Genomic DNA, 22,841 nt, shown 5'->3' with positions numbered 1-22,841 from the left:
TCAAAATCACAAAAAAATCAAAAAAACACAAATAAAAATAAAAAGTAATTTCTTTTGTGTAAATTATGCATACTTTAGGTGGAATTGCAATTTTCAACTAATCCTCCATTAGCTAAGAAGTTTACTTGCTTTTAGCTTTTAACGTAATCAGCGTTTATTTGGCTTAGCGACATGCTGCAACAGAAGCAGTGAGAAAGAGCAGTGTGCAGAGGGTTGTGTTGAATTATACATAGAAGGACCCAAGGGTGTTGCATCAGCCAGAGGAAGAGAAGGGGCCCTTCTGAGGGACCATAAAGCGCCTGGTCTCTTATTTTTCATACTTTTTACATCTGATTATTTCATTGCTGTCTTGTTTGGAACACACTGTTGTCACTTGTTGCTGGATGGAGCCTGGGCTGTGAGTTTGAGTTTTTTAGTGGAAATGCTGCAATAGATTCAATTTACAGACGAAACCGGCTCTTCACAAACCCATTTATATGTCATTTTGATGTAATACTGCGTTGTCCGGGACATTAAACATCTTCTCTCAGCACAAACCATGTTTTTGAGTCTGTGTGTCCAGATTCTTTGATTAGACTACAGTGTTTCTCAAAATGTGGGTCCCTTTCTGCAGTTTGAGACTTTGTTCTGTTAATGTTTTTGTCCTTTTTTGGGTTAATGATTATTTCATTCTCTTACCCGTGGGTTAGGCCCATTTTAGACCTGGTTTTGATGTGGTTGCACTCCAAGTCGCCAATATTATCTTAGGTGATATGTAAAAGAGTTTAAGAACTGCTGTCTTACAAGATTATTTAACGATTTTTTCAATAATTGTGCAGTTATGATGAATCGATTAACGAGTCTATAGATTTTAGAACCTTTAAGTAAATAATGCATTTTGTTTATTCAGTATAACTTCAGAGCAGCATAAGTGCACAGAATCTTAAATGGTGTCCACAGTAAATGCATCATCAAAACAAGACAGATGATTGCAAACAATATACCGTTCAGAACATATTTGTCTGTTCCATGTGGACTTTCTAAAAACACAAAAGCTGTGAAAAGCTGCATGTTGATCCATTTTAGTCCTCTGTTCCTCTCTGAATCCACAGCCTCCTCCCTCGTGCCCCTCACCGTCTTCTCCCCCTGTGTCTTCAGCAGAAGGGCCGTCACGGGGGAGTCACACTCGTCTCACCACTCCAGAGATTCTGTTGTTGTTGTCGCTTTCCAAAATCTCTGCGAGCCAAGAGCAAACAGGAAAGCCAGCAGAAACCCCACCACTTCCACCTGCACACCTTTAAGTCTGGGCAGGGCAGATAGGGCTGAAAACAGGGGAAACATTCTCAACATGGGGCATACTTTTCGGGACAGCGGGAAATTGCCCATGTTGTTTTTCAGAAATCCATTTTTTAATATCAGGTTTGGGGCGATTAAAGGAGCGGGATCAGGAGGCTGGAGCGGGGGAAGGAGTTGGAGAGAGGGGAGACAGAGGAGGGTTTGGGGCCATGACAAAACGATCGGCGGCTCCCGGGGTACAATACAGAGTTTGTACATAAAACACGGCTCAAGTGCAGGAGATTAATTGTTTAATACTCTTGTTGTAAAGCCTGGCCCCCCAAGTAAAAAAAACATGCTTTGACTTTATATCTAAAAATGTGACACAAGAATACTGTAACACGAGTGTCGTTTGTGTGTAAGCAATGTAAAAAAATAAAAATAACTCAACTTAAAGCGTCTTTTTGTGTTCACTTAACATTTAAGATATTTGCAAAGCCAAGTATATGTAAATTAACTCATGTGTTTTGTAAAAAATAATAATATATGTATATATAATATAAAACTGACCATTTAATGTTAACTTTGTAACTCATCATTTGTATAGACCTGGTTTGCAACAAGACTAACATTTATTTATGGTCATTACAATGTACCAGACTTAGATTGCACTGCAATTTCATGGTTGGTACAGACATTTGTATCACATTTTTCAATAGATTTATTGTTTTTCAAGTAATACAATAAAATGTACATTAACGATATGACCACATGACCCCATAAAAGGGAACAAGACGACCCTCAATCACACATTCACCCACGTACAAGCTTGCACTACACAACAAAGCTATTGTGGAAACTGTGTAAATATAAAAAGTAACAAATGATTTGAAGTAAAAATAATTATAATAATGCTTTTATTCCCCGGACATTAATTGTTCTACACTAAAATATGAAACCTATCTATCTCCATGGAGACTAGCATTTGATGCCACCCGGCCAAGTTAAAGGTCATATCTGTGGAGAGGTGAGCCCCCACAGCAAGTTTGCATGTTGCCAAGGCCTAGATCAGGACCAAACAAGGACTAGATCAGGACTAAACAAGGACTAGATCAGGACTAAACAAGGACTAGATCAGGACCAAACAAGGACTAGTTCAGGACTAAACAAGGACTAGATCAGGACTAAACAAGGACTAGATCAGGACCAAACAAGGACTAGTTCAGGACTAAACAATGACTAGATCATGACTAAACAAGGACCAGATCAGGACTAAAAAAGGACCAGATCAGGACTAAACAAGGACTAGATCAGGACTAAACAGGTACTAGATCAGGACTAAACAAGGACTAGATCAGGACTAAACAAGGACCAGATCACGACTAAACAAGGACTAGATCAGGACTAAACAAGGACCAGATCAGGACTAAACAAGGACCAGATCAGGACTAAACAAGGACTAGATCAGGACTAAACAAGGACTAGATCAGGACTAAACAAGGACTAGATCAGGACTAAACAAGGACTAGATCAGGACTAAACAAGGACTAGATCAGGACCAAACAAGGACTAGTTCAGGACTAAACAAGGACTAGTTCAGGACTAAACAAGGACTAGATCAGGACTAAACAAGGACTAGATCAGGACCAAACAAGGACTAGTTCAGGACTAAACAATGACTAGGTCATGACTAAACAAGGACCAGATCAGGACTAAAAAAGGACCAGATCAGGACTAAACAAGGACTAGATCAGGACTAAACAGGTACTAGATCAGGACTAAACAAGGACTAGATCAGGACTAAACAAGGACCAGATCACGACTAAACAAGGACTAGATCAGGACTAAACAAGGACTAAATCAGGACTAAACAAGGACCAGATCAGGACTAAACAAGGACTAGATCAGGACTAAACAAGGACTAGATCAGGACTAAACAAGGACTAGATCAGGACTAAACAAGGACTAGATCACGACTAAACAAGGACTAGATCACGACTAAACAAGGACCAGATCACGACTAAACAAGGACTAGATCAGGACTAAACAAGGACTTGATTAGGACTAAACAGGGACAAGATCAGGACTAAACAAGGACTGGAACCGGACCAAACCAAGTCTACATCAGCACTAAAATGGGCTGCATTTAGGACAAGACAGTATGAACCCTTAAAAGTAGATTGACAAAAGCATTGTTAGTAACTCGCCCTACGGCAAAGTCCTTTCAGTCATTGTCCAAACAGTTGCATCTTTACACTGTAACTCTGGACAGCCTTTAAAGCAAGAGACAAGAAGAGAGGATGAGCGCTCACTCCGGGACATTTATCAGTGTCACTTAGCCGGAGAATGGCCTCACATTAGCGTCCCATTGTAGAAACAGGGCCTGACACAAAGAGCAGGACAGGCCCACGAGACTCTCCTCACAGTAGCTCGGTTGTACCTTATTGACCCGCTTTATGGCTGAGGCACCCTTTTTGTGAGGCATATAGGCGTCTGTCCCTCACCCCCCTCGTCCCGCTCACTTCTCGGGCCTCTGCAGGGTGTGGCGAGGAGCAGGGCTCAAGTGGAGGAAATAGGAAGCGTAGTCTCCACAAGGTATTGTCTGACGAGCATGTATGTCACCCTCTCCCTGGCGCCTCCTGACCCTGGTATTTAGCGATGGGGAGATATATGACGGCGCAGCACAAACCACACATGTGCGTTATTTATCTAGCGGGGGGTCAGAGCTGGGGGTCAGGGCGAGAAGGAGAGCGGGTCTAATATATATAAAAATGACATCATCACGACATGCAGTAGGTTCAGAAACTGTACAAGAGCCATGTAATTTCAAACTAATTACATGAGCACAAAGTAGTGGTCCAAGACATTACTCCTGTAAGAGTAACAAAGTATTGGGGAAATTATTACTCAAGTAAGAGTAACTTGAGGAAAGGAAAAAACAATAAATAAAGCACAAAATCTGGTATTTTTAAAGGACAGATACAAACATTTGAAAAACAAAATCATTTTCCGTTCTCATTTTTCTGTAAATTTACTCACAGGGAGAAAATGAACCAAAACCTTTACTCAAGTAAGAGTACTGTTACAAAAAAACAAATACTCAAACGGAGTAAAATAAATATTAGTATTATCCACCTGTGATTGCATTTTATTCATCATTGGTGGAAGAAGCACTCAACTTTGTTAATCCTATTTTTTATTCCTTTCTATCTTTACAGTCCTCGTTTGGCATTTGTCATTATTTTAAGTTATGACGCTTGAGTTGAGTGGAGTTTTCATCCTCATGAACAGGGGCGAGCGCCTTATTTTACTGTACAATTGGAGAAATAACTTTGAAATTACCGACATTTTGCTCACACGAATGGAACAGAAAAAGCTCCTGAAAAACAATGTCATTTCTCCAACAGCCACATCACCACAACATAGAAACCAATGCTCAGCCACAAGTGAGTGGGATGCATTTTATAAAAAGATTATAAATGAATAATAACACTTAGATATATCAGAGCCATTTTGATGTACTCTGTAACGTTAACAAACCATAAAGATTTGATGATATTGATTATGTTTAGACAATTCTAGAAATGATGAAAACACATCATCATTAGAGTCTGGGTTCACACAAGGCCACCAAATCCCACCATTAATATTTTATATTTTAAGAGTTCATTTAGAAGATAGTGCAGCAGGGGGAGGAGCAGGAGGAGGAGGAGGAGGAAGAGCAGCAGCAAGAGCAGCAGGAGGAGGAGGAAGAGGAGGAGGAAGAAGAGGAGGAGGAAGAGCAGCAGCAAGAGGAGGAGCAGGAGGAGAGGAGGACGAGGAGGAAGAGCAGCAGTAGCAGGAGGAGGAGGAGGACGAGGAGGACGAGGAGGACGAGGAGGAAGAGCAGCAGTAGCAGGAGGAGGAGGAGGACGAGGAGGAAGAGCAGCAGTAGCAGGAGGAGGAGGACGAGGAGGAGGAGGACGAGGAGGAAGAGCAGCAGCATTAGGAGCAGGCGAAGGAGGAGCAGCAGCAGGAGGAGGACGCGCAGGAGGAGGAAGAGCAGGAGGAGGAGTGTGTTAATGAGGTTCAAACTGGTGTGGTGATAACACTGGAGGAAGAGTGTGAATAATACAACAGAGAAACAGGTTAAAGCACCAAAACGTGTGCCACGTGCATCGTGTTGAAACATTATCATTTCATGATTATAGAATGAATCTAACATATGGGAGTTTGTAGGTGTCATCTACTGTGTACCATACACCACAAATCTACAATACATTACAAAAAACAGAGTAAATAACAGATTTTGAGTGGGTTTGTGTTAGGCCCATGAAGTATAGACTTAGATCAAATGAATGAACTACACACGCCTTTAGTGTTTCTTTGTTTCAATTATCCCACCATCGTAACTTCAGCTCGTTTAGACCTGGCAAATAGTTTTGTCACAACTTCTTAGCCAGATATATGAACCACAATATTGATATGATTTCAATGAGGGATTCCATGTTACAACTTTCTCACCATTGACGTGCATCTCGATACATCCGGGTCACAATATCGATGCCACTTCTTCTCTGTTCAAATATAAACGACTTAGACCTTTATGGAGCTGTTTGCACACTTCATTTGTCAAGCACAACACTCTGGACGTGCCAGATTTAAATGTGTTGCACTCGTCTGGAATGAATGACTCCCATCGATATTGTTCGGGAAAAGGAAGGACTCTCAGCTGAGTTTGAGCCAATCACAGGAGCCGAGGAACATGCTTTAATGTTAAAACAATTTAGATTTTGGCTAAATAAATGTACCTAATAAACCTTATTATCGGCTGTATACTATTGTTTATGCTATTATCAATAAACAAATCATTCCATATACAGTATGTTAACCTAGAAAACATTTAAATATTGATAACTTTACGTTAATCATGTTTTTTCTATGAGAATGTATAGTAGCTGTGAACTGTGATTGGCCGAGTGACACGTATTGTGCCACATTATTGATAAATCCATCTTCCATCGTTTACATCCAGTTTTGACAGGACTGAACCCCGATTATGGTCTGTTTTGGTGTGGTAAAGCTCAAAGTTAGTCTCAGTGATTATAGGGTTATTTTGAAAGTGAAATATCCTCACTATCCTTAATATTCAGTTTGTACTGTATAGTAGTTTAATCGTGCCAGAACGTGCCCGTCCCTCACTGCGCCATGTTCACACTTCATCACGTGCCACATCTGTCAGTCGTGGGCTTCAGATGTTTCACAAAGCGCTGTAGTCCGTGCATGTCGGTGGCTTCCGTGCGTCTTCCTTCCTGGACCCCTGCGCCATGGCGATAAGGAGGTCAAAGTGGGCCCGACGAGAGGGGGGGGGCATGGATCAGACCCCGGAGTGACCATAACCTGCCCTCGTTTTTTCTGAGGACGCACACAAACAGCGGTACATCACTCCAAACCCCACCTGTACGACGATCAAAAACAATACAAGAACACCGCTCGGAAAGCTAACAAGGTGCTGGATTATCATATTCGTGCATTGAAAAAAATCTTGAAATAAAACATTTTTTAAAATCGTCTGATCCAGCTATTGAACACTTGATGAGCGATGGGGAAATTGGACGCTATTGATCTCTCATGCCGGATTAGATTTCCGATAGAAAATAAGATCCAGGTCTCGTTGTGCAATGGGAGGAGTATGTGACAGAGTGCCCTATATATATCCCATAGCAGGGAGTCAATAGCCGCAAGAACAAATGATACCGTGGCTAAACGCGATTGGCATTCACGGTAGCTCTCGGCTCGAGATATACACTCGATGGTGAGACAGCACACAGAGATATACACTCGATGGTGAGACAGCACACAGAGATATACACTCGATGGTGAGACAGCACACAGAGATATACACTCGATGGTGAGACAGCACACAGAGATATACACTCGATGGTGAGACAGCACACAGAGATATACACTCGATGGTGAGACAGCACACAGAGATATACACTCGATGGTGAGACAGCACACAGAGATATACACTCGATGGTGAGACAGCACACAGAGATACACTCGATGGTGAGACAGCACACAGAGATATACACTCGATGGTGAGACAGCACACAGAGAGATACACTCGATGGTGACACAGCACACAGAGAGATACACTCGATGGTGAGACAGCACACAGAGATATACACTCGATGGTGAGACAGCACACAGAGATACACTCGATGGTGAGACAGCACACAGAGATATACACTTGATGGTGAGACAGCACACAGAGATATACACTCGATGGTGAGACAGCACACAGAGAGATACACTCGATGGTGAGACAGCACACAGAGATATACACTGGATGGTGAGACAGCACACAAAGAGATACACTTGATGGTGAGACAGCACACAGAGATATACACTCGATGGTGAGACAGCACACAGAGATATACACTCGATGGTGAGACAGCACACAAAGAGATACACTCGATGGTGAGACAGCACACAGAGATATACACTTGATGGTGAGACAGCACACAGAGATATACACTGGATGGTGAGACAGCACACAGAGATATACTCGATGGTGAGACAGCACACAGAGATATACACTGGATGGTGAGACAGCACACAGAGATATACACTGGATGGTGAGACAGCACACAGAGATATACTCGATGGTGAGACAGCACACAGAGATATACACTGGATGGTGAGACAGCACACAGAGATATACACTCGATGGTGAGACAGCACACAGAGATATACACTGGATGGTGAGACAGCACACAGAGATATACACTCGATGGTGAGACAGCACACAGAGATATACACTGGATGGTGAGACAGCACACAGAGATATACACTGGATGGTGAGACAGCACACAGAGGTATACACTCGATGGTGAGACAGCACACAGAGATATACACTCGATGGTGAGACAGCACACAGAGATATACACTGGATGGTGAGACAGCACACAGAGATATACACTCGATGGTGAGACAGCACACAGAGATATACACTCGATGGTGAGACAGCACACAGAGATATACACTTGATGGTGAGACAGCACACAGAGATATACACTGGATGGTGAGACAGCACACAGAGATATACACTCGATGGGAGGTCCGATATGGCTTCATGTCCATCCATTACATACCGTATAATAACCTTTTTCAATATCACAAGCCTTCGATTCCTCCTTCCTTCGATATGGCTGGTCCTTGCTTCGGGTCACTAATCATTTGAAAGTGGCTCGTGTCGTACCACAAGGAAAGGTTTTTGTCCGTGGGATTATGTGCAAGAGGAAGTTGAACGATGTCAAATTATGAATCAGTTCAATTACTTATTTCAAAAGCACATTTTCACACAATATCTGGCTGAAGGAACAGTATGAGATGGAAGAGTGTCATTAAACCAGATTAAAGAAGTTAGTGAAGCCGAATAGCAGCAGTGCAGATTGTGGCGTGTGCGAATGCAAATTTTGGGAGTTTTGATAATTCATTTTGTTTTGTTGTCCTGTAGAAAAATGGCGGAACTCCTCCCACTTCCTGTTCGGATATACAAGGGGAGAGAGAGGGTGGAGAGAGAGAGAGACATATAGAGAGAGACACAGAGCGAGCGAGAGACAGACATAGAGAGAGAGAGAGACAGAGGGAGGGAGAGAGACATAGATTGAGAGAGAGACATAGAGAGACAGAGGGACATAGAGAGACATAGAGAGACATAGAGACAGAGAGAGAGACAGAGGGCGGGAGAGAGAGACATAGAGAGAGAGACAGGGGTAGAGAGAAAGATACATATATAGAGAGAAATGGAGAGAGAGAGAGAGAGCATGACATCCAACTTGTTGACAGAAATATAAATATTATCATAAGTTTTTTTATTTTCTCTCTCATATTGTCCGAATGAATTCACTCATTCATTCAATATGTTTTATACTAAATGTTTTCCCATTAAGTTTGAACTCAACACTGTGACTCCTCATGACAAAAGACAGCAATTATCTCTGGGTATTCATGAAAACATGTGTTTGATTGACACAAGGATAGAGTGTGGCACAAAGGGCTTCAGATTGATTGACTTGTGCTTGTGCGGCCCATGACCTTTACTGCTGAGTGACTGTAACTACATGTTTACTGCTGGGTGACTGTAGCTACATGTTTACTGCTGGGTGACTGTAGCTACATGTTTACTGCTGGGTGACTGTAACTACATGTTTACTGTTGGGTGACTGTAGCTACATGTTTACTGCTGAGTGACTGTAACTACATGTTTACTGCTGGGTGACTGTAGCTACATGTTTACTGCTGGGTGACTGTAACTACATGTTTACTGCTGGGTGACTGTAGCTACATGTTTACTGCTGAGTGACTGTAACTACATGTTTACTGCTGGGTGACTGTAGCTACATGTTTACTGCTGGGTGACTGTAGCTACATGTTTACTGCTGAGTGACTGTAACTACATGTTTACTGCTGGGTGACTGTAGCTACATGTTTACTGCTGGGTGACTGTAACTACATGTTTACTGCTGGGTGACTGTAACTACATGTTTACTGCTGGGTGACTGTAGCTACACGTTTACTGCTGAGTGACTGTAGCTACATGTTTACCGCTGGGTGACTGTAACTACACGTTTACTGCTGGGTGACTGTAGCTACATGTTTACTGCTGAGTGACTGTAACTACATGTTTACCGCTGGGTGACTGTAGCTACACGTTTACTGCTGAGTGACTGTAGCTACATGTTTACCGCTGGGTGACTGTAACTACATGTTTACTGCTGAGTGACAGTAGCTACATGTTTACCGCTGGGTGACTGTAGCTACACGTTTACTGCTGAGTGACTGTAGCTACATGTTTACCGCTGGGTGACTGTAGCTACATGTTTACCGCTGGGTGACTGTAGCTACACGTTTACTGCTGAGTGACTGTAGCTACATGTTTACCGCTGGGTGACTGTAGCTACACGTTTACTGCTGGGTGACTGTAGCTACATGTTTACTGCTGAGTGACTGTAGCTACATGTTTACTGCTGAGTGACTGTAGCTACATGTTTACCGCTGGGTGACTGTAGCTACACGTTTACTGCTGGGTGACTGTAGCTACATGTTTACTGCTGGGTGACTGTAACTACACGTTTACTGCTGAGTGACTGTAGCTACATGTTTACTGCTGGGTGACTGTAGCTACATGTTTACCGCTGGGTGACTGTAGCTACATGTTTACTGCTGAGTGACTGCAGCTACACGTTTACTGCTGGGTGACTGTAGCTACACGTTTACTGCTGGGTGACTGTAGCTACACGTTTACTGCTGGGTGACTGTAGCTACATGTTTACCGCTGGGTGACTGTAGCTACATGTTTACTGCTGGGTGACTGTAGCTACATGTTTACTTCTGAGTGACTGTAACTACATGTTTACCGCTGGGTTACTGTAGCTACACGTTTACTGCTGAGTGACTGTAGCTACATGTTTACCGCTGGGTGACTGTAGCTACATGTTTACTGCTGAGTGACTGTAGCTACATGTTTACTGCTGGGTGACTGTAGCTACATGTTTACTGCTGGGTGACTGTAGCTACACGTTTACTGCTGGGTGACTGTAACTACATGTTTACTGCTGGGTGACTGTAGCTACACGTTTACCGCTGGGTGACTGCAGCTACACGTTTACTGCTGGGTGACTGTAGCTACACGTTTACTGCTGGGTGACTGTAGCTACATGGTTACTGCTGGGTGACTGTAGCTACATGTTTACCGCTGGGTGACTGTAACTACACGTTTACTGCTGGGTGACTGTAGCTACATGTTTACTGCTGAGTGACTGTAACTACATGTTTACCGCTGTGTGACTGTAGCTACACGTTTACTGCTGAGTGACTGTAGCTACATGTTTACCGCTGGGTGACTGTAACTACATGTTTACTGCTGAGTGACTGTAGCTACATGTTTACTGCTGAGTGACTGTAGCTACATGTTTACCGCTGGGTGACTGTAGCTACACGTTTACTGCTGGGTGACTGTAGCTACATGTTTACTGCTGGGTGACTGTAGCTACATGTTTACTGCTGGGTGACTGTAGCTACATGTTTACTGCTGAGTGACTGCAGCTACACGTTTACTGCTGGGTGACTGTAGCTACACGTTTACTGCTGAGTGACTGTAGCTACATGTTTACCGCTGGGTGACTGTAGCTACATGTTTACTGCTGAGTGACTGTAGCTACATGTTTACTGCTGGGTGACTGTAGCTACATGTTTACTGCTGGGTGACTGTAGCTACACGTTTACTGCTGGGTGACTGTAACTACACTTTCACTGCTGGGTGACTGTAGCTACACGTTTACCGCTGGGTGACTGCAGCTACACGTTTACTGCTGGGTGACTGTAGCTACACGTTTACTGCTGGGTGACTGTAGCTACATGTTTACTGCTGGGTGACTGTAGCTACATGTTTACCGCTGGGTGACTGTAGCTACATGTTTACTGCTGAGTGACTGCAGCTACACGTTTACTGCTGGGTGACTGTAGCTACACGTTTACTGCTGGGTGACTGTAGCTACATGTTTACTGCTGGGTGACTGTAGCTACACGTTTACCGCTGGGTGACTGTAGCTACATGTTTACTGCTGGGTGACTGTAGCTACATGTTTACTGCTGGGTGACTGTAACTACATGTTTACTGCTGGGTGACTGTAGCTACATGTTTACTGCTGGGTGACTGTAGCTACATGTTTCCTGCTGGGTGACTGTAACTACATGTTTACTGCTGAGTGACTGCAGCTACACGTTTACTGCTGGGTGACTGTAGCTACATGTTTACTGCTGGGTGACTGTAGCTACATGTTTACTGCTGGGTGACTGTAGCTACATGTTTACCGCTGGGTGACTGTAGCTACATGTTTACTGCTGGGTGACTGTAGCTACATGTTTACTGCTGGGTGACTGTAACTACATGTTTACTGCTGGGTGACTGTAGCTACATGTTTCCTGCTGGGTGACTGTAGCTACATGTTTACCGCTGGGTGACTGTTGCTACATGTTTCCTGCTGGGTGACTGTAACTACATGTTTACTGCTGGGTGACTATAGCTACACGTTTACCGCTAGGTGACTGTAGCTACATGTTTACTGCTGGGTGACTGTAGCTACACGTTTACCGCTAGGTGACTGTAGCTACATGTTTACCGCTGGGTGACTGTAACTACATGTTTATTGCTGGGTGACTGCAGCTACACGTTTACCGCTGGGTGACTGTAGCTACACGTTTACTGCTGGGTGACTGTAGCTACACGTTTACTGCTGGGTGACTGTAGCTACATGTTTACTGCTGGGTGACTGTAGCTACATGTTTACTGCTGGGTGACTGTAGCTACATGTTTACCGCTGGGTGACTGTAGCTACATGTTTACTGCTGGGTGACTGTAGCTACATTTTTACTGCTGGGTGACTGTAGCTACATGTTTCCTGCTGGGTGACTGTAACTACATGTTTACCGCTGGGTGACTGTAACTACATGTTTACTGCTGGGTGACTATAGCTACACGTTTACCGCTAGGTGACTGTAGCTACATGTTTACTTCTGGGTGACTGTAGCTACACGTTTACCGCTAGGTGACTGTAGCTACATGTTTACCGCTGGGTGACTGTAACTACATGTTTTTTGCTGGGTGACTGTAGCTACATGTTTACTGCTGGGTGACTGTAGCTACATGTTTACCGCTAGGAGACTGTAACTACATGTTTACTGCTGGGTGACTGTAGCTACATGTTTACCGCTGGGTGACTGTAACTACATGTTTACCGCTGGGTGACTGTAACTACATGTTTACCGCTGGGTGACTGTAGCTACATGTTTACCGCTGGGTGACTGTAGCTACATGTTTACTGCTGGGTGACTGTAGCTACATGTTTACCGCTAGGTGACTGTAACTACATGTTTACCGCTGGGTGACTGTAACTACATGTTTACTGCTGGGTGACTGTAGCTACATGTTTACTGCTGGGTGACTGTAACTACATGTTTACCGCTGGGTGACTGTAGCTACACGTTTACCGCTAGGTGACTGTAGCTACATGTTTACTGCTAGGTGACTGTAATAATAATAATAATAATAATAATAACTTTTATTTATATAGCGCTTTTCAGTGACCCAAAGACGCTGAACATAATAAAGAAGGGGGGGGGTATTTACAGACAGGGGGGACAACACGTACAATACACATTAATATACAGATAAAATGAACAAGACAGAAGAAGTAGAGAGAAAAAGATGGGGATGTAACAGGGGGTAGAAGAGTAGGCAATGGGGTAGAGGAGGCTAGGGGTAGGGGAGGTCATAGGCTTGGGTGAAGAGGTATGTTTTTAGGCGGGATTTGAATGTTGTGAGTGAGGGAGAGTGGCGGACAGGTTGGGGGAGGGAGTTCCAGAGTCGGGGTGCTGTTCGGGAGAATGCTCTGTCGCCAAAACTTTTGAGTCGGGATGTTGGTGCAGTCAGGGTGAGAGAGGAGGAGGATCGGAGAGCTCGGGTGGGGCGGTGGGGGATGAGGAGGTCAGACAGGTAGGGGGGGGCAAGGTGGTGAAGAGCTTTGAAGGTGAGGAGGAGTATTTTAAAGTTTATGCGCTGCTTGATGGGGAGCCAGTGGAGAGAGCGGAGAACGGGAGTGATGTGATCACGGGACCGGGTGTGGGTGAGGAGGCGGGCAGCGGAGTTTTGGACCATTTGGAGTCTATGGAGGGAATGGGAGGAGATGCCAGTGAGGAGGGAGTTGCAGTAGTCGAGGCGGGAGGAGATGAAGGCATGGATGAGGGATTCAGCAGCGGGGAGGGTGAGGCAGTGTCGGATTTTGGCGATGCGGCGGAGGTGGAAGTATGAGGTCTTGACGATGTGGCTGACATGGGGAGTGAAGGAGAGGGTGGGGTCCATGATGACACCGAGATTGCGTACCAGGGTAGAGGGGGTGATGGTCGAGGTGTCGATGCTGAGTGAAAAGGGACCAGTTTTATTGAGAGTGGATTTGGTGCCAATGAGGACTGTAGCTACATGTTTACCGCTAGGTGACTGTAGCTACATGTCAGCTGACACGTGGACAGTATAAGCGATGGAATGGCAGCTTAATCACAAACTTACGCTTCAGGGGAATTCGTTCACTGAGGATTTTCCGATAAAACATTGATGTTCACTTAATGTCAAGAGGCAGAAAACAGATGGCGTGATTGTGTCAGTTCAGTTCAGGTATGTTAGCGTGCAGCATGTAACTCCTTAATGGTCCGGAATGTTCCCCCATATGGCATTAAAGAGGACATATCACGCCAAATCAACAGTAATGAGCTTTCGACCTCGTTGCAGCCGTGTTTCCTCATCATTAGTGTACTTTTGATTGATTCCTGCATGTTTGGGTTAACCCGGTATTGTCTGAGGCTGGAGTGCTCCGAAATATCCTGTTTTCACCCACCCCCTATCCCCGCCCACATCTTCACACAGCGTTTCTTTAAAAAGGTTCTATGTAACGTCTCCATAGAAATGTTGTTTCTTTACCATGAAATGTTGTTTCTTTACCGCCCTATGGAATTAAAGGCATCTATCTCCATGGAGACGAGCGAGTGGCAGACTCTCGATGTGCTGTTATTGTCGCAAACCCCCCTTCGTCCTCAATGTCCTTCCTCTACGTTCTCTACGACTAACTGTAAATGCCACATAAATTAATGTCCGAATTACTCCTGGATCCACTTTTAGCGACACGCAGCAAGAGTCAGAAGAAATAAAAGTGTACTGCGCATATTCTGAGTCATAATTGTTAACTATTACTTACTGTAGATCCAGAATATGCTCGTGTGCTGAGGAGGACAATAGTTTGAGTGGTTCTTTCTTGTGAAGAAAACAAACGAACCACAGCTTGTCTTTTCCAGTGTTCCTTTGGACAAAAAATGTTTTAGTCTTTTCTTTTAAAGTTAGTAGTCGTTTTAGTGTAAAATTTAGTCAAATAATTATTTTTAGTTTTAGTTGACAAAAATGTCACATTTAAAACACATAATTTAATCGAGTAAATCCAAAGCAGCAGAACAGAAAATATGTATTTTATTTTAACTATACATTGTAGGGCGCGGAGTTGTGAGCTTGAATCCCTGCTCTGACAATTTGCTGCATGTCCACCCCTTTTCTCATTCCCATTGCACGCCTATTTAAAAAAAAATAAAGGTAATGTATTCACGTAAAAGTCTTAATGTACAGTAGAAATAATTGTTTGACTATTCGACTATTGAAATGACTGTCGTTGTGTCCTTGGGCAAGACCTCCAGGGTCCATGTACACTGGTGTGTAAAAGAGAGTGAGAGTGAATGTGGGACAGTGGATGGAAATAGCCCACGGCTACAATCCAGTGTGTTCATTAACATGCACTGTCCTGACCAAATAAACACCTAAATGATAATAATAATAATAATAAACTAATCAGTTGTGACAGTCCTAATAAATGATATAGTTTTGCCTCATGCACATGCACAGATGTGTTTGTTTCTGCTCTGGTCTGAGACTCTGGAATGAAAAGTGGAACTTGGACCTCGTCTCCACTTGTTCCTTTTATTCAGTCATGTTCGATTTGTATTATTTGACAAAAAAATATCTACTTTTATTCATAGTTTTAGTTAGTACTTTTAGTCATAGTCTTTCACAGGTCTTTCCTTCCTGCTGCTGTCAGACTTTATAACAAACACTGTTAGTCCTACTGTGCAATTACTGTCGTAATTCATGTGCAATTCATGTGCAATTCATGTGCAATTACTGTGCAATTACTGTGCAATTCATGTGCAATTACTGTCGTGACACATATTCATGTGCAATTACTGTCGTGATCACATGCAATGGTATTTATGTATTTATTTATTCATTTTTATCGTTATTATTTTCCCCCTCCATCCCTTGTTGGGAAATGGGAGGTTTTGTCTATAGGAGTTTTTATTTATAGGAGATCTTCTACTGAAAGTGTTTTTCAAACTTCCTATAAGTGATCTGTTCTTTTCTTCTGTATCTACCTCTGTATCTACCTGCGTTGCATCAATGAAATTTCCTCATGTGGTACAATAAAGGAATATCTTATCTTATGATAATTTTTTATTTAGTTTAGCCAAAATATCACAATAACGAAAACAACGACGAAACTATTTAAGTCGACGAAATTAAGACCGATCTTTTAACACAAACGAAAAAACAGCGTCTTTGCGCTTGTCCGTGTTTTTGCGCGGTGTATTAGGATGTGAAGAAGAGTTATCCATAACAAGAGCAGAAGCTTTATTGATCCCGAATGTAATTTCCTCCAGAGCGATCAATAGCCTCATCTCTTGTATTATTTGTCTTGTTGCATACAGCATATTTAGTGAATGAACACAAACTGATCAAATGGCCACAAAATGAGACCCCACTTGAATCAAATGGATGCAGTAGATTCTTTATTTTCTGAAATGCTTAAAATATACACGATACAACATAATGCGACTTGTCATTGGTGTTTTATTGTCCAGCACCAAGTAAAATGCTGACACAACGGAGCATAATAGAGGATGCAGTATGTACTTTATATGCACAGAAGAGAAACAAACTATCCAAGTTGTCCTTTTTTCATGCACTCTCAGGAATATCCCTCTACTTTTGTCCGATCGGGGTTTGGCACCAACAGTATTTTTCCACTTTATTGTAAACAATGAGGCAATAAAACGTTTATGAATCACTCGGAATGTGTGATCTACAAAGTTGGCCTTTTTGGTTCGGGATGAGCAGCGTTGTAGAAATATTATAAAACCGTACATAATTAAATCTGACATCTACAGATTGTCTTTGGGGTTCTTAACAGTGCACACATTTACTGATTTACCTGTGAAGCTCGTCTAACCCATGAATGAACCTGATTTAGTTGGAAATAGTGACTTATTGGTTCATTGTGTGTGGTCCATCTTACTATACTAAATGTTTTGCATATTGTGCTTGTTTTGCATCTGAGTCAAGGCACATCGGCTGCTGAGACAGTTGTGGTTGCCTGGTTACTCGTTTGATGACCACGAACACGAGTCATTTCAACACCGATCTCCACTCCACTGCGGCCTTAAACACTCTTTGTTTAAATAAATTGTTGGTTGAAAGTGATGGATCAATGTTTTTTGTCTGAATGTGCTCGTGACGTTCCAAATAAATATCTTAATTCTCTAGTGTGCAGCAGCGTCAGGATAGGAACGATAATTGTGAGAATAAACACGGCAAATTAACGATTATTTGCTATTGTTAACGTCAACACAGCAATAAAATCCTGCATTTTCTTTCCTTGGCACATGACCGCGCCTCAATATGGAACCTGCTTTAAATAAATCAAACTCTGAATGATTAATTTGACATAAACGGCAAGATAACATTTACGAAAGGCTGATTTTATTTTTAGATCTGTATTTTTAATTGAACTAAAAATAGACATAATTTTGCTCAAAAAAATTCACTTTTCTATCAATTGAAAAAAAAAAAAATCTCTCTTCTAAAAATGTCTCGTTTATCATTTTGCAGTCTTTGCGATTATATTTTAATCACAATTATAGATTAATATAATAATCTTGACATCCCTATTGTAGTAAGACGCATCTTAATAACAGAAGGCACCAAATATAAAAATATAGCAGCTGTGCATTAGAGGGTGGCACATTGTACACTGTAGATTTGTTTGATGATAATGAATCAAACTAAACGTTATGGCAAATCAAAAAGGTGTGAGGATGAGCGGTGAGAATAAGAAAATGAAAAAATAAATTGCTTCTTAAAATACTGATTTATTTATGAATTTACACTGATCAGCAATACAACTAAAGCAACTCCATTAGAATAACCATTTATAAAGGATTTTCACAGATCACAATGAAGCTTGGCTCATTCTGGCATGCCAAAGCAAAAAAACAAAAAAACGAGGCATTAGTAAAAGCATGGTGCAAAAAGCAGGAGGAAACAGAGGAGGGAAATGAAAATGATGCACATTCAGTTCAATTCAACGTTGAATAAAACAGCCTGCTTCATGTGAACTACGAAACAAACGAAACAAACTGATGACGGCGATGGAAAAAAGCAGACAGAATGCGCCTCTACTCGAGTCAGACTGTACACGCATAAGCTCGTTTGCCCTGGTTAAGTCCAGGGACAGACTGCCCCTCCCATCCTTCCTGCAAATCCAATAGTTCACATTGCTCGCTGGGATATTGGTACATCTGGTTACGCTGCAGGGGTTGCTAAGGGGGAGACGAGACCGACCCAACACACTTTGGTTTACAGAGTTCAATTGCGGGTCATCCGACTGTTACGGCAATGATGGTGAATTAAGTGGGGGCTGAGAGCAGAACGACATCCACCCGACACGGAGGGCTGTTGTTTGATTGTGTTAGGACGACTTCACCTTCGAGTCTCATCAGCACCAGCATCAGCCTCTACAGCAACTTAAACCACCGTTTCTTTAATAGATTCTTTTATGAGAGATATAGTGTCCAGTGCAGGCAAAAAAAACACCTACTCTTAAATAAGATAAGAGATAAGGTCCTTGAATTCAGTGGTATTTATCTTGATTTTAGTTTGTTTGAACTGTCTTGAAAAAAAAGATTAGCATTAGATATATTGCTTTGGTTAACAAAAAGAAAAAAACACAAGCATTTTCTCAACACAAGCAAAAGCACTTGAAATAATAAAAACCTTGTTCCATCTCTCTTCCAAATCTTATTTTAAGATTGTTTAAACACACTCAAATTAAAGATAAATGTTACTTAATTGTCACGAGCTGCTGTTGAGAATGCTTCTGCTCAATAGTCCACAGACGTAGATTTATATCCTTAACGAAGAGAGGAGCAGTTCTGACTCGTTAGCGGTCATAATAATCAGTGTATGTTTCTCAAAAGTATAATGTCATTTCAAATATCATTGGTAATTTTAATGGACGCCTGAGATGTGTCGATGACGCAGTCGCCGCGGTTGTATTTGACGCACGAAGCAAGCAGAAACGTGACCTTTGTCTAGTCATGAAAAAAGGAGTAAAACGACACTTTAAAATACACTCAAAACAAACTGAAGGCTTCGACCTTATCGACCCACTTTAAAAGACTGTACCTGGAGAAACGATGAAACCTGTGTTCTTCTACATGGGACCGCCCCCCCGAGCGGACCAGCACTTCGCTGACGTACTCGTACAACCAACACTTCACATGTACTTCACTGACGAACACACCTGTCGCTAAATGTCATCTACCACAAGAAAAGTGCAGCACGATAAAAAATATAATATAGTTCAAATGTATAGCCAAAATATCCAGTTTTTATAATTCTGTGTTATAGAGTAACTCTGTGTACACGATGCTAGCAAAAAAATAGTCAGCAATTCCTTTCTGGGAAACAGAAGCTTAACAAACGTAATATACAAAGAGAGATGACTAATACAGAACGTTTCAATCAATTGAAATTAAATTCATTTCCAAACAAAGGTAGAGACAGCACAATGAGATTGTTTTGTTTTTCTTCCAGTTTTCTTTTTGCAAAAACAAAACACTGAGATGAGGAAAGACAAATGAAATGCTACATAAATGAATGAGATGCTTGTAAATGCTCAGAGAAGCTTCAAGTCTCGGACAATGAAGCAAAGACTATAGACAGCAGGTGACCATGTAGCGGGAGTTTTGTTTAAGCAGTTTCCAGTGTCACTATTTAAAATGTAGGATTCATTTTCAACAACATGATACAAAAATAAGAGATTTAGTTGCAGTTGTGCAGTCATCAAGTGTGTTTGAGATGGATTTTCAGCCTGGGAAGAACATGTTATTCAGGATTTAAATGGCCTCAAGTGACACTTTTTGGCTGTATACAATGAGCCCTATTGGAGTACTGCATAAGTGATCAGGGGGCGACGCCCAACACCCTCCCACCCAGTTGCACAACATCTACGGCCTCTCGTGTGACCCCACCAGATCATTTCCCAAAGTCTTTAGGACAAGTCGTAACATAAAAATATTTGTATGCAATTCATTCTTTTCGCACATAAAACCTTTTGTTAAAAAAGTCAAATAACATTAAAAACAAAAAAACAATAAAAGCGCAGACAGAATTACACGGACATTAAAGGCGATTCCTGCTCGGGATCTGCTCTTACGCCTCCGTCTTCTCTTTCTTCTTGTTTTTCTTGAGGAAGGACGGGGTGCGGAACTTCTTCTTCTTCTTGGTGTTGGGCGACTTGGAGGGCGAGCTCTCCTGGGACAGTAACTCCTCGATCTTGTCTCCAGGACGCACCAGGATCTCCACGCTCTCCACGCTGGTGGTCAGCTGGCTCATGCGCTTGGACAGCTCCTCGTCCAGACTGTGGTTGTCTTTGCCGTTCATGAGGCCCGTGTGGTTGTCTGAGACGGGCAGAAGGACAGGTTAGGATAATTACTTATTGTGAAAACATGTATTCTGTCTGTGTCGCCTCAACAGAGATCTAACGTTTTACTTGGCCTGGTGGTGTCACATGCTTGTATCCATGGAGATAAGACACATTTTTTTCCAGGAAAAGCAATAACATCTCACATTACTGTTTACTGTTACACATACATGTGTTAATTATAGTTTTCTGTTGCGTTTACCCGAGGTTTACAGTCGATGGGCAGCGCCATGTTGAGTGCAGCTCCACTTGCTCCACACTCAGTTTAATACTCAACTAACCTAACTAACCGTACCCAATTTCATAAATGAAATGAAATGAAATTAAACAAAATTTCTCCATAATATACATTATATATACAGTTTGAGCTCCTCTCAGCTGGTGTCTGCAGCCTTGGCTTATCTTGGACAATAAAGTCTTCTTGGGTCACTTGACTACCTAAACAGCCTCTCCCAGTGTGCACCAATTTGCATATTAATTAACATAACTCTCGCCCACATGCTCTTAGAGCAGCCCTATGTGCTTCACTGTGGTTAGATATATGTTTTCAACTTTTAAAATGGTTGCCAAACTTTAATGAAACTCACTATTCTGAAAATGACTCACATTTGAGTGTTGAGAGACCTACTGTCCCCGTGTTCTACATACTCCATAATATTCTGTCATAAAGCCTCAGTGTCCCGCTGGCCTAGAGAGCGTGTCCTCCTTTCACCTCCAAAAGGGCCTTTAACCCGCTGCTGCGACCCATTTCCTTAATGAGTGTTCACGTAACAGGCGAGTTACAGACTTTCTCTGGTGTAACAAACAGATTAAGGATATTCATGGCAGAACTATCATATTACGACTCTCCACCGCAAGAAAAGTATATTCATTGTGGCTTCATTTGACCTGGACACATAACATGGCCACGTTAGCTGTAGACACTTGTACAACAAATGACCTGGTGTGGCGTCAGGACAAATATGGGTCCCCGGTGCCAGTGTGCTGCCAGGGGTTAATTGTTACTTATCGTGCAACAGGAAGCCGATGCCTCCGTGTCACACTTGTAAAGTCACTGCTATTATCTTTTGTCTTACATGGAGGCCAGCCCACTTCAAATGATAGGGATTTGACGACACAAGTGGGTTTGTGGTATTTCAAGTCGTTTCCTCAAATGGCCACAAGAATGACAAGGCTTTTAATTGGCTTCCCACCGGCAGAGCGCCATCACCGCTGAGAGCAGGCCACGCACACAACACTCTGTTCTCAAAGTTTGAAACGCAGGTGCATCAGAGAGGTTAAGTTCACATTCTAGTATTTTACGAGATGATTAACTGTTTTTGAAAGAATCATCCAATTGTATCACCCGTAAATGTTGAACTTTATCATAATTTGATTGGCTCCACGTCATATTGCTCTAAAGTCCTTTTAACTGAACACAATCATGTTTTTGACTCAAATAAAAGGCGTAACTTTCTGAAGCTGAAAATGCATTTCCCTTTTGTTTGTTTGTGATGACAGAGAAGACATTGGACTTTGTGCCAGATTCAGCTTAATGTGGATTGGCCCAGTAATTACGCAGACATTAAATCATAAACCAGGTCAACAAACACACCATATTCTACCATAGAACTGTAACCTGTCTCCAGCTCAGTGTGAAACTTTTTTAAACCACGATTTAGGTGGTGTCACGTGATCGCAACAGCTAGAATTTTGATATAAAAATTAAAGTATCGAGCATTTTCTTTAGTATTTAAATCATGATCCGGGTCTGATCTGAAGTGGTCAATAGATATCCAAAGGAACTGTGGTAAAGCAGACGCAGTTAAAGGTTTTCGCAGCACAAAACCAGAAGTAGGTCATTACATCTGTTTAACAAGCTCTCACAAGCCCTTTGGCACATTGTTAATATTCACGCGCATTCATGACGCTTGCACGGCGTGAGAACAGCCTTTTACAGACGGAACTGGGCCTGAGTGCCGGGAAGTGTTGCCATGACGCTAACATTTGATTTTTGATACTAAGGAATATACTCATGTCTCAATACCGATTTCGATACCACACCACACTGATAATTAAACATGCACATTTTTAGCACAGGGTTTTACACAATAAACTGACATTTTCAACTCAAAATAATGGTGCTTTCTTTTTTAAACATTGTGGTCTTATTCTGGTTTTGATGACGCTCAAAATCCTTCACAACTG

The 22,841-nt window shown here is 42.3% G+C and overlaps 2 protein-coding genes across 5 annotated transcripts in view; both read right to left on the bottom strand.

Annotated features, from left to right (window-relative positions):
* crebbpa (CREB binding protein a) overlaps positions 1-22,841 on the bottom strand; it is a 347,948-nt gene that overhangs the window by 61,777 nt on the left and 263,330 nt on the right. The window lies entirely within an intron of this gene.
* Positions 18,020-22,841, bottom strand: part of add3a (adducin 3 (gamma) a) — a 62,217-nt gene continuing 57,395 nt past the window's right edge. For all 4 annotated transcript variants that reach the window (XM_072462378.1, XM_072462380.1, XM_072462377.1 and 1 more), the window contains one exon: positions 18,020-20,631. In XM_072462378.1, the coding sequence (XP_072318479.1) occupies positions 20,384-20,631 (248 nt within the window). In that variant the 3' untranslated portion in view covers positions 18,020-20,383. The remainder of the gene's footprint in view (positions 20,632-22,841) is intronic.

Source organism: Eucyclogobius newberryi, unplaced genomic scaffold (assembly GCF_026437365.1).
Source record: "Eucyclogobius newberryi isolate DKJ021-1_F unplaced genomic scaffold, fEucNew1.0.hap1 SCAF_4, whole genome shotgun sequence".
Taxonomy (NCBI): Eukaryota; Metazoa; Chordata; class Actinopteri; order Gobiiformes; family Gobiidae; genus Eucyclogobius; species Eucyclogobius newberryi.
Note: the sequence above shows the minus strand (reverse complement) of the source record. Positions and strands in the feature narration are given on the sequence as shown.